Source organism: Euphorbia lathyris, chromosome 2 (assembly GCF_963576675.1).
Source record: "Euphorbia lathyris chromosome 2, ddEupLath1.1, whole genome shotgun sequence".
Classification (NCBI taxonomy): domain Eukaryota; kingdom Viridiplantae; phylum Streptophyta; class Magnoliopsida; order Malpighiales; family Euphorbiaceae; genus Euphorbia; species Euphorbia lathyris.
Window position 1 is genome coordinate 15,614,733 of NC_088911.1, and position 13,501 is coordinate 15,628,233.

General features: G+C 34.3%; 2 protein-coding genes across 3 annotated transcripts; one reads left to right on the top strand and one right to left on the bottom strand.

Moving 5' to 3' along the window:
- Positions 1-507: 507 nt before the first annotated feature.
- On the bottom strand, positions 508-2,412 carry LOC136216855 (cytochrome P450 76T24-like). Its single transcript, XM_066003404.1, has 2 exons — positions 1,473-2,412; positions 508-1,385 (listed from the first exon to the last, which is right to left on the bottom strand). The coding sequence occupies exons 1-2, from the start codon at positions 2,367-2,369 to the stop codon at positions 792-794; spliced, it is 1,491 nt and encodes a 496-aa protein (XP_065859476.1). The 5' UTR covers positions 2,370-2,412; the 3' UTR covers positions 508-791.
- LOC136216857 (heavy metal-associated isoprenylated plant protein 4) lies at positions 2,221-9,988 on the top strand. Of its 2 annotated transcripts, none has more exons than XM_066003408.1 (5): positions 2,221-2,360; positions 4,735-4,984; positions 7,551-7,732; positions 8,871-8,952; positions 9,563-9,988. In XM_066003408.1, exons 2-5 carry the CDS (start codon positions 4,873-4,875, stop codon positions 9,874-9,876), a joined length of 690 nt encoding a protein of 229 aa, XP_065859480.1. In that variant the 5' UTR covers positions 2,221-2,360; positions 4,735-4,872; the 3' UTR covers positions 9,877-9,988. The 2 variants fall into 2 exon arrangements, with proteins under 2 accessions (XP_065859480.1, XP_065859479.1); XM_066003407.1 differs by having other exon boundaries at positions 2,223-2,360; positions 4,880-4,984.
- The last annotated feature ends 3,513 nt before the right edge of the window (positions 9,989-13,501 follow it).

Below are 13,501 nucleotides of genomic sequence, written 5' to 3' on the forward strand. Positions count from 1 at the left end.
ACAATTTCAACTAATTTTCTTGTCAAAGAACCTATGTTCCATGTCCCAAACCGTAACCTACTACCCCTACCATTACCGTTACCCTGGACTAGCTTATTTACCCGCAACCCTTGCATATTTGACACCACCCTTGGGTCCTGGGGTGGCGCGCCGCTTCGGGGCGACGACCTAGCAACCCTTGCATAATTGATGAATACGTATTCTTAGAATTAATAGTATTATCATTTGTCAATTGATATTTATCTGTTGCATTAGAAACGCAAACTTAGCTAAGAAATCTGCGCATCTATTTTGTAAGAATCTGTTAGTGAAGGGAGTACTTGGTCATGCTTGATAACGTTAGACCCTCAATAGATATTTTTTTTCTCGGACAAATATATATGTATATATATTGTTTAATTGTGGTGTTTCTATTGTCTCATTAAACTTGGTATTTGGTATTCTCAAAGAATTAGCTAAGCTAAATCTTGCCCACTATCCCCTACTTCAGATATTGGATCTGCAAGGTATTGGTGGATGAAGCAAGCTCTAGTTCGGAAGAGTTTTCGAGGTATTCGATGGAATTATCATAAGAGTGATTGCAACTAAAATCTTCATCGCCACAAGTTAAGGAGAGCCATGATGTACTTGATTTCCTTCTCTCAATATTACCTAAGAAGAAGGATGCATTGCTCATGGTGAGAACTTAGTTAATTTAAATTTATTGCTAATGAGAAGTTAATAGTCACATTGTTTGAAATTCCCCAAGCATGCGGGGAATACTTCATCAATTGAAATGAAAGGCAACAGTTTCAAAGACAAGGAATAGCTAGTAGAGGTCGAGCCTTGGACAATGACAGTCCAAAACTTTCAGTCATGTCTAATTCATTTGGTTGAATGCCATTTGCCAACTTCCAATCAAATGACTGTACAAGAGAAGCCAAAATTAGATGCAACATTCTATGCGCTAATGGCAAGCCTGGGCAAATCCTTCTCCCAGCTCCAAATGGAATTAGCTCAAAATCTCTTCCCTTCACGTCTATTTTGCTCGCCAAAAATCTTTCTGGCTCGAACCTATCTGGGTTCTCCCATATGCTTCCATCTCTTCCCATAGCCCACACATTGACAAGTATCTGTGCGTTTTTTGGTATCGTGAACCCACCAATCTCTACATTGGATTCAGCTTTATGGGGCACCAAGAATGGGCCTGGCGCATGCAGTCTTAAGATTTCTTTAACTGTTGCTTGTAGATAAGGCAACCTGTGAATATCAGATTCTTGAATTTCTCCTTCAACTTCTTTGAGCTCCTTCTTCAGTTCTGAAAGCTTGTCGGGGTTGCGAAGTAACTCTGCCATTCCCCATTCTAATGTTTTCGAAGTTGTGTCGATGCCAGCTATGAAAAGATCCTACAAATTAATTCATAACAGACTATTAATCTGTGTTTGATCTTGTAGACTGGACACCATTAAAGACAAATTAAAATTAACAATCACCAAGAGCATATGCTTTATGTCAACAAGGCTCAATTCAGAATTATTTTCCTCTCGGCTGATATTGAGAAGGGAATCAAGTAGATCATGCTTCTCCTTAATTGGGGTGGATGAAGATTTTAGCTGCAATCGCTCTGTGATAATTCCATCGAATGTCTCCAACAATCTTTCGGAAAAGAGCTTCGTTCGTCGACGAATTCCTTGCGGATCCATTATCTGAAATAGAGGGAAATAGTCTGCGAGGTTTGGCTTTCCTAATTGTTCCATTGTACCTACTATTGCGTCATAAAACTGTAGAGATACATTGGAATTATAGCTAGCTAAATCAATTGAGAAGAAGGTGTTTGATATTAGGTTCATGAAAGTAGTGAAGGCTGCTTGACCAATATCAATAGCTTGACCAGTCTTGCAATTCTCTCCCACAAACATTAACAGCTCCTGCACTTTTTTTTGACGAAGATCTTGGGTTGCTTCCAACTTCCGTGAGGTAAACAATTCTGTGGCCGTAACTTTTCTGAGGCTCCTCCATCGATCTAAAGCCGGCAGCCATACGATTGAGCACTGGTGGTGGTCATGTGGACGAGCAGCATCTGGGATTGTTCGGCTCGATAAGGCTTGATCATGTTTCTGTAATGCTTCTTTGGCAAATTCAGGAGAAGATATGACTATGGTGGTTATGCTTCCTAACTTGAGACTCATTAAAGGTCCAAACTTTTTAGAGAGATTAGCTAGTGAGTGGTGAGGATTAATACCCATTTCTAATATGTTTCCGATGATCGGAAAACCCGTTGGACCTGGTGGAAGGGAAAGGGAATTCTTGCAAAGGATTTTGGATTTGAAGACATGGATGAATATTGCCAATGTCAAGAAAAGCACTAGCAGCAAACTCAGGTAATCCATTTAATTTCCTACTCTTTTGTCTCTCTGTTTAAATAATTGTTAAGTTTGCTTTGGTAATAAAGACTTCTCATCCACCATAAATCTAGGCACGAATTAGCCGAATCACATAAGCCGATATTAATCAATTAACACAGGTAGATCGATTGTCATTAAAACATAAATGTTTGAAGTTTAGAACATTAACTTCCCTTACTTTGTCTTATACGGATTTCTTCATTGATAGCAGTATTGATAACAATTCAAGACCTACCTAACACTTCCAGCAGATCTTGAGGACGATATACCATAATTTCTGAAAGTTGCAGCTACTGCTTACCTAATTAACATGAGTAATAATTTGATGAGGAATTATTGAGAAATTTTACTATATACACGGGACATCATCATGTCATCTCTGCGTCGGACCAATAGTTTAATGTTACATCATATATTTTAGGATCTAGAGTTTATATTTTAAAGTCTTAGAATTTGATATAAATAATTAACTAAAGAATATGTAATTAATTAGTTAAACAATGTTAATTATTGGCCACATGCACGGATGAATTGCATTGATTATCACTGAAGTTTAGGGTGAGTTTCACAAAGATTACTGAATTTTGTTTTGTTTCAATAGAGTCATTCCGGCCAATTCTAAAAGAAAAACTCATTGGAATTGTAACGTGGCGGTCACATTGGAAATAACTTACTTTTTCCTTATAACATTCCAGCCACTTGATAGTCACATGTGTGCCTCTCGTGACATGAAAAAGAAAAGCAAATTCATTTTTTAAGTTGGTCTTCCGAAGTTTCAAACAGTTGAATTAAACGTATGAAAAATATAATTTGAATTGTTTTTGTTCCCATATCATATCTAAAAATTAATCATTTTCAATATGATTATCGCGCAATATTCCAATAATTTTTTTTTGTTTTTGTTTGAAATAGTTGGAATGACTTCATTAAAAATAAAACTTCAATGACTTTTATGAAATAAATTTCATCAATGCAATTTATCCCTGCACACGAATGACCTAGTGCACCTTTACAATTATCCTAAATAATTGAGATTCGTCTTAGTAACTCCAATTTGCTTATCCTTATAAATAAATTTTCAAACTATAGATAACTTGTATTTCAATTGCCTAACTCAGTCAAATTTTTTACCATAAGATTAAATTTTTACACGTTCGAAGAATGTTGCATTAAAACTCATCTTTAATAACGTTTTCGCATATTGTACCGGTTTACAAAAACTCTAAAAAAATAATACAATATATTTTCAAGTGCATTTATGTAAATATTTATATAGGAAGGGATAAGGTACTAAAATAAGTTTATGGTTTTTGGGAAGTATCGATTTAGGCTTCACGTGTAAAATAGCATCAGAACTTAACGAAGTTATATGAATGACGTGTCACATTTTGGTTATCGAGGTCTAAATTGATACTTTTTTTTAAACGTTAAACATTCATTAGTGCTATTTTATACGTCGAGCCATATTAATCATTTCCTAAAAACCTTAGATCTATTTTAGCATCTATTCAGAAACACCTTTTTGGTGTAGAGAACTCTAATAGTTAGAGGGACCAGTTAGCAAATATTTGAAGTTTGTAGCTTCTAGCCAACCATTAGAGAGACGGAATTTGTGCAGTGAAGAAGAATTTGTATAACACAGACGTTTAGATAAATTGCCATTGTTACATTAATTGTAAAAACTGATCAAACACTGATAATTTGTGGGAATTTATTAGTGCAAGTTCTAAATGTCTCGAGAAAAACAAATTTTATGATAATTTACATAGGTTATGTTTGGCAAAATAACTGCTAGTTGATTACGTTTTTGTTTAGTTGATTGTTTAAATTTGTTTGGTAACACTTAGCTTATCGCTAATAGCTGTTTGTTTAAAATGGTAAACCCTTTATTTAGAGTTAAAGGGTAATAATTAGGGGTAAAAATGTCATTCAAAAGTGACTGAGTAATAAACTAATTGAAAAAGCTTCTGAAACCAGTCTTTTCAAAACTAGGTTTTTGGAATCAATAAGCTATTTCAAATTTCTCTTCGCTAAACATTGTTATTAGAAGTTTGGCTAGTCAAAATCTCTAAAGTAGTTCAACCCTCTAATTTTATCCTAAAAACTCTTTACTAAATAGGATCATAGTAAATATCATCATTCTCTAACACAGTTACAAACGATTTGCCAAAATATTAATATTTAAGTTTATCGGATACAAAGTAATAAAGAAAAACTGCATAAATGACAGACTGGGCAGTCGAATAACGGTCAAATTAATAGATTCCAATTTTCTTAGGAAGATGCAAAATTGATTATAAAAGTTAATGAGTTGGTCATTTTGTTGGTAAGACTTTATATGTATATGAAGGAGCTCCAAGTTTTGTTCTTGCTGGTGAACAACTCTCTGCAAAGTCAAACCTAACCTAGTTGCAAATACACAAAAGGATCGATCAGATCATATGATATTCCATTACAACTTACAAGTGAAAGTTCATTCTTTAATTCAATGGCAGCAAATAAACAAAAAACTGATGAAGTGATAATTGCTGTCTACAAAGTTAACTTGCACTGTCAACAATGTGCTCGCGATATCAAGAAGCCTCTTCTCACCATGCAGGGTAAACTTTTTCTTTTCTTCTTCTTTGTAATTTCTGTCTGTCTGTCAGAAATTAGTATAATAAAGTCTACGATTGATTTTTAACTATCAGTTCGAGTTTTTAGTTCAATTGGTTCTATGATATACTGTCTTTTTTCAGATTTTTGTCAGGAATTTTATGATTATTATTGATTATAATAAACTTGATATATGGAACGAGAAACTAAGCATAGAAACATACAATTACAAGCAGTGACAAAACCAGAACTAAATATTCCGTGTTGGGGGAGAAAAGGGGGAATGATCTTCCGACCTTTTGTTCTGCGGCTTTTTACTGTAATTCGGGTGGACGCCCAGTCTTCCGCTTTACTTAGCGTAGATTTTGCTTTCCTCTTTTGTTACATTTGTATTCTTTATTTCATTTTAATAAAATTGGTGCTGTGTTTGGGTGCTATGATAGGGGTGCCAGCCTAGCTGGGATGTCTGTCTAGCCCTCTTCTCAATTACCAGCCTTTCAATTAAAAAAAAAACTAATGGTAATTATAATTTTTCTTTTATCCTCAGAGGCGAGGGTAGACAATCCCTTTATGAGCCCTCATGTCAATCTATCTCTAATCACAAGAATAAGTACAAGATTCGACTATTTTTGCCTACATCCACCAATAAAAAAAGCACATAATTATTATTAATCAGCAAGTTGGTATAATAACAAAAAAAATTCATCCTTTAGGCTTTGATTGGATGGAGGGTTTTGAAGGGTAATTAAAGGAAGGGTAGGGAAGGGTTTGTAGAAACCCTTGTTTGGGTGATTAAAAAATAGGAAGGTAAGGGTTTTGAAGGGTTGATGAAGGGATTTGAAGGGTTTAAAATGGATGGGTTTTGATAGGATTTTCAACCCACCAAATCGGTGGGTTTAGAATGTACAATATTTTTTGGACAAAAATAACCTCAAATAATCTAATTAATTCCATTCAGCCTAGATTAAATTTTTTTTTTGGTAAGAAAGGAAAGGAAAAAAACAAAACCAACAAAAAACCTACACCGGGATCAGTCTAGGAAGGCTGACCCCAATCCTATCCTCTAGGAGAGAATGCAAAAGAAAAGAAGGAGGAACAGAAAGGGTAGAAACACCTAACATTCTCCCATGCCCAGCAGCTGCTAAGCGATCCGCCACGCGGTTTTGCTCCCTAAAAATATGGGAGAAATTAAAATACTCAAAGGCAGGACGAAGCCTTAAAATAGCTTTGATGAGATTCTGGCTCTTCAGACAAACAGCCTGGCTATCTGAAATCCTGTTAATAGCCTCTAGATTATCAGATTCCACCGAGAGCTTTTTAACACCCATGTGAATGACGAGTTTAATACCTGACAAGATACCCCAGAGCTCCGCAGAAAAGGAGGAGCCCGTCCCCAAGTTATGGGTAAACCCCGCCATCCAATTGCCACCAGCATCCCGAAGAACTCCTCCAGCAGCAATTCTGCCATTGCTAAGGCATGAGCCATCAGTATTCAACTTAGCAAACCCTTCTCTAGGCTTACTCCAGCCAACTAGCAGGATCTCTTTATTCAGCCTAGATTAATTAATTCCATTAGCTATATTATTTATCTATTTTTGTTATTAATTATTTATCATTTGTAATTTTTTATCCATTACTTATTTCAAAATATGATTATATAAATCTTATCTACATAATAATGTCAAATTGTTAAAATAAATTTTGTGAAATGTGTTTCTTAATAAGTCAAAATTTAATAAAATAAGATACAAGTATATATAAAATTAAAAGGGATATTTTAGTCATTTTATAATAATCCATCCCTTTATAAACCCTTCATTTCAAACAAGGTAAGAGTTTAAAATTTTATGAACCCTACCTCTCTCCCAAACAAGGGTAAGGGTAATACCCTCTCTCCCCCTCCTTCCCCTTCCCTACCCTCCCATATCCTTCCTTTAATTACCCTTCAAAACCCTCCATCCAATCAAAGCCTTAGTCATTAAGATTGTTTGAAATATTTTCATGATTTTTAGGTGTTTGTTTGCTTTTATGTCAGTGAATAGAAAAAATATGTAAAAAAGTAGAAAAATATTTTACCATCTTAAAAATTGTAAAACATTTTTCTAAATTTTTCGGAACCTACTCTATTTCTTCTTACCTTTTTTTTAAGTTGGTAACAACCCACCACTTTTTCCCGAACAACGGAAAATATTTTATTTTCCAATAAAAAATTTCTCTTACCCAATATTTTCCAAAACACAATACTTTTGGGCAAACAAACTGGCTAACTCACAAATCTCACGTGACTTTGATTACACTAGAAGTTCACACATATGCATAACCACGAGCACAAGCTCCAAAACTCCCAGTGTAAATAAATAAGCAAACAATCTTTGCTTATATCGGTCTAAAAGTATAATCCTTTTCGAAGTTTTCAATTCCTATTCTAATTAGGAAAATCAAAATAAATAAGACTGGCATAATCTTCTTCTTAATTAGTTTATTATTTGCATATATATACACTTTTAAAATCAATTTTCTGTTAATTGTATATTCTGAGAAATCTATAGATGTTTGATGAATTGTATGAAGGGGTTCATAGTGTGGATGCTGATTTCGAGAAGGCTGAAATTAAGGTGAAAGGCGTGATCGATGTGATAAAAATCCATAAAAAAATTGAAAAAATGAGCAAGAAAAAGGTCGAGTTGCTGTCACCACTACTTAAGAAGGAAATTGTTGTTACAGAGAAAAAAGTAGTCAAGGAAATCAAACAAGTAAGTTTGCAACTAAACCCCTCTATAGATTTCCGCCTTTTCGGTTCTGAATTATATTCATTATGTCGGAGATTAATATAAGATATATGATTGGACCTTAACTATCAGCTTGAGCTTTTAGTTCAATCGGTTCCATGGGAGATTGATATAAGATATATGATTGGGCCTTAACTATCAACTCTAGCTTTTAGTTCAATCGGTTTCATGATACATTCATGGATGGGTCACAGAGGGGCTGTCGACCCTGACTCTAGGAAGAAATAACAAAAATTAGATTTATCTGTGGAAATTTCCATTGCTAAATTTATAATGTCCTTGAGTGTTGGATATGGCTCATAATATCCAAAGGGCTTATCCCGGAGCGGAACGGCATCGAGCGGAATGGAGATACATGTATTCTGTATCTTTTTTACACGATCAATAAGAAAAAACCGCTCATCGCTCCCGGAGACTTTAAAAACTGCCGAACTTCGTTAACAAATCCTTGTGTTCGATCTTTGCTTTATTATTCTGTTTTATTTAGCTTCGTTATTCAACATTGAGTACTTCATTCTATTCAGAATCTATATAATGGATTGGACGTCTCAGATGTAATCTACGACTGAATTATTCGTCGCTGATGCTTAGGCAGCACCACTATTAATCTGTCCGTTTTATTCGGAACTTGAGAATTTTTTGTTTTTCGGCATACTTGGAAGATGAATATCTGACTGATGATGCCGTCGGGCAACCTCTGCACACCCATAGGAAAAAAAATAAGGCTTCCGAGACGAGGAAAAAACAGACTCAAATAGAGAAGGCGACCTGTACTTTTGTATCATCTAGTGGAAGAGCTAAAAACGATTTCTCGGGATTAATGAACGAAAATATGTTAAAAATTATGTGTTTTGTTGGGACTAAGCACCTATAATTGATAATTCTGTCACAAATTTCGTTGAAGCCAAATCCATGACATATTCCAAATAGAAATGAAATACCTTATCGAAATTATACATTCAGCGACGAAAATTTCTGCCAACAATTCTTTTTCTAAAACAAAAATTTTCTTTAATGTCGACCGACTCTTCGTGATCCCTATTATTATTTTTATTTAATTACTACAAATATTAATATTATGTGTGTTAAATGTTTTAATTAGGTAAGCTCGACAACAGTTAAGGTTCACATGCATTGTGATAAATGTGAGAACGACCTAAGGACAAGATTACTGAAGCACAAAGGTACTTGCATTATATATTTGTATTAATTAATTAGTTTATTCTAAAAATTCACAATCAAAATTGATATTCATTTGATTTTACTGTTTTTTCCATCTTAAAGAGAGAATTTTTACTTTAGGTCTTGCACCATGCCATTCGTTTGTCCGATTACTGGCACATTCAGAATCATATATTTGGGGATCGATGTATAAAAATTTATTAAAAAGTATAGGTCTTTTGGGATTAGGCGAGAAAAATCCGCCACCGATTCCATCACCCGTGGCAAATCAATCACAGATTCTCACTATAATGAAATCGACACCAAAATTTTATGTTTCGCGACGAGATTTTCTGTTGGTAATTCTAGTTGACCCATTGTGACCCGTTGTCCCTCTGTCGAGCTAAATAATGTCACGTTATATATCACAGGGTTTATAACGTATAACTTAGGGTCTAGGATTTATTTTCTAGTCCATAGTTTATATTTTATGGTCTAGAATGTTATATAAATAATTTAAAGAAATATTCTTAATATTTTATTGGTTGAAGTATAACGTAATATTGAATTATTTACCTACCGTAAGGAAAACATGACTCATCGATTTAATCAATTGTGTAAGATGATATGCAGGAATTTACAGTGTGAAAACGGACATGAAAACTCAGCATCTAACCGTTGAAGGAACCATCGAGTCAGAGAAGCTACTAGCTTACATACGAAAGAAAGTGCATAAGAAGGCAGAGATTTTGGCCTCGAAGATACACAAAAAAGAAGAAAAGAAAGAAGAACCTAAAAAAGCCGAAGTGAAATCCATTGTGAAAGTGAGTGAAACTAAAGAATTCAAGACAGTAGAAAAAGTGGAATTGGGCAATTACTTTATTCACCATGTCTATGCTCCTCAGTTGTTTAGTGATGAAAATCCAAATGCTTGCACTATCATGTAGCCTTATATATTGTAACAAACTTGAAAAATATATTAATTTTAATTTTAAGATTGTTTGTAAATCAAGCCTAATTAAACCCTTTTTAACAATAAACATTTGTTTAATTGACTCATTTTGTCTTTACCTAGGGTTGCAAATGAGGCAGAGATCATCCATCCCCAACAGAGTTTGTCCCAGTGTAGACATGGATTCCCTATTGTTTTTCCCATGTGGGAAACTTTTCCCACAGTCGGGGATAGATGTAGGGACGGGAACCTCTATCCCACCTTATCCCATCACCGTTAGACATGTACCTGGACCGGGTTTAGTGAGCTTTTATGTAAAACTGCTCATCCTAGCCCGCTATTAATTAAGACAGGCTTGGACTGGGTTAGGCTCGAGTTTAAAAATCAAATATCAAGTCCACCTAAAAAAACATACATAATTTTTAATTATATAAAATAAAATTTATACTTAAAATTAAATATTTTAATTATAATAAATAATTTTCTAATTAATCTTAATAAGGTGGGCCAAGCTGGGTGGGGTCAGACTATTTTTATTAGTCCAAACCCTATCCAAAAAATAGGCGAACTTTAGCGGGATTGAGCTAAAATCAATTTTTATTGTCTAAATCCGACCCAAAGAACACGGATCTGGATGGGACGGGCGAGTATCCAGACTCGTGAACAGGTCTAATCTACGGAAATTCTCTATAAATATTCTTAAAATTATATATTTATATGATTTACTAGATGTTTATTTTTATATTTAGATTATTTTTGTTTTTATTTATATTTTTTTTTTGGTAGGATGTTTTTATTTATATTTGATTGATTGATTTATTACTTATTGTTAAGAATTAACTATTAATTTACAAATAAAATAATAATAATGAAAAATAAGTAAAAAATGTTTATGTAAAAAACGTGTTGTATCTGTGCACGGGCAACTATTCCGACTAGGCCTCGGTCACTTGCTTTTTTCTTTTTGAGAAATTACCAAAAATCACTACAAGAAAACAAGTTTTCTGTGGGGAAGTTTTTCCTCCTCTTTTCGAAGTGATCGTTGAACAATGTAGGACCTTTCAGAAATAAAGATGAAAACAGGGGAGTTGGCTGCATAGTAAAAATGAATATCAATATGAGTGAGAATCCGTAACCCGTCAAAGAAGTGTGACATTAAAGGTTAATAATAAGAAAAATTTAATCGCTACAAAGCGTAATAGTTCGGGGGAGACTCATCTTCCCATAAAAAATACTCCCTCTGATCCTTATTGATTGTTGTTTAAAAAGAGGATTTTATGTTTCATATTGATTGACGTTTCCCACATATCTAGAACTATTAAATGCTTTACCTTTGAAATTTATCTATTATACCCTTTTCTTATTAATCCACATCGTTGATGCATTTAATGATTTACATATTCCAAGAATATCATAAGCCATTGATTTTTTTTCTTTATACATATTTCAATGATTTTACATTTCTAATATTCAGCCGTCATAATTTTTGGAAGGATAGGTGTCATATTTTTCCTTAATTAATAAGGGTAGAAAAGTAATTTTCAGTATAAAATAACAACATTAATTACAATTCTTAATCTGTGTGCATTTTCCTTAAACGACAAATATTAAGGAACAAAGGGAGTAGCTCTTTAGTTTCGAAAACGCTGCTACGAAATGTTTCCCCCATAAAAGATACTCCTTATGTTCCTTATTGATTGTCGTTTAAAGGAGGATTTTATGTTTCATATTGATTGACGTTTCCCATATATCTAGAACTATTAAATGTTTTACCTTTGTAATTTATCTATTATACCCTTTGCTTATTAATCTGCTTCTCTGGTGCATTTAATGATTTACATATTCCAAGAATATCATAAGCCATTGATTTTTCTCTTTTTTTTTCAACAGCGATTGATTTTTTTTCTTTATACATATTCCAATGATAACTCTGCCAATGAGGGTCACTTGGTAGCATTTACAGCTGGTCCCAAGCCCGGACAAAGGAGGAGGGTTGTGGTAGATTTGTGGCGGCCAACGTAAAACTTAGCCACATCTTATGACATGAACCAAAATCTGAATATCGTGGTGGCGTTCCCTACTAAGCGACGCGCTGCACTTCCTAGACCCGGGTGTTGTGAAAAAATGTGCAAGGGTTGCTAGGTCATCGTCCCGAAGCGACGCGCCACCCCGGGGCCCGGGGGTGGTGTTAAATATGCAAGGGTTGCGAGTAAATAAGCTAGTCCACGGTAACGGTAATGGTAGGGGGTAGGGGTAGTAGGTTACGGTTTGGGACATGGAATATAAGATCTTTTGACATGAAGATTAGTTGAAATTGTAGATGTTATAAAGAGGAGGAGAATAAATATAATGTGCCTACAAGAAACCAAGTGGGTTGGAGCCAAGGCTAGAGAGATAGCTCCTTAGGGTTATAAGCTTTGGTACTCAGGAAAGGATAAGGGTAGAAATGAAGTAGGTATTTTTATTGATCGGGAGTATATTGATGATGTAGTAGTGGTGTCTAGAAAGTGTTGGAAAAATAGGCTAACGTATAGCAGCAGAAATATAAAATTTTTAACCTATTTCCATAAACCACAAGATCCGTTAACCGTTATTTCATATAAAGAGGGATAAGAAGAAATACCTTTTAGATGTTCTATCTACAGTTGCAAACGAAGTGCCCACAACCAGTGGCGGAACTAGGACCCCGGATGACCCGGGGCTCAAACATATCCATAAAATAAATTTCAAAACGTAAAAAAAAAAAATCGAAATTAACTGTGCAGTTGACGGTATATTTTCAAAGTCCAGCCCGTTAGGGCTCGGCAAAATTTTTTTAGCCTCCAACGCATTAAAACTCTAAAAATATTATCATTTTTTTTAGAAACTAGCATTGAACTAATAGAAAATTAAACATGTTTACTTTTTTTTAATGGTAAAGACATAATAAAAATGAATATTAAATATGTTTATTTTTTTTATTATTGGTAAAGACATATTAAAAATGAATTCAAAAGTGTTATGAAAATAAAAATAAAAATAAAGAGTCAATTTAAATTAATTAATAATGGTAACATGTTTTTATAATTATAAAAAAAATAAAATTAAAATAAATAAAAACTTTTTAAAAAAATGAGGTTAAAGGGAATTGAACACATGACCTCTCAAATAAAAGCAAGCATGCTTAACCATCTCATCTACCTTTATATATTGAAATGATACTACATAGAGTCAATATATTTCTCTCCAAAATATTACGAGACACCATTACTATTTTTTTTTTCTCAATTCTCGGGCGGCCAGCCGGGGCTCGAGCCCCGGCCAACCCCCTGGTTCCGCCCCTGCCCACAACTCTTACTTCGGGTTCCCGAACACAGAACAAAACAAATGTAAGATCAAGTTAGAATCAACCGTTGAGTAGCAACCAAAATAGATTGCCTCTAATTAATCAACACAAGATCAAGGATAAAGAAAGAAAGATGAAAATCAATTGAACGGAAGAAAGTGGTAGAAAATCTCGTCCTCGGGCTAGGGGGTTCGAAATTCTCTCTCTCTCTCTTAGTGTGGAATTCGAAATTCTCCAGGGTTTAGCTTGTGGATATCGAAAATCCTATAAGGGGGGTTATTTATAATCTCTTGTA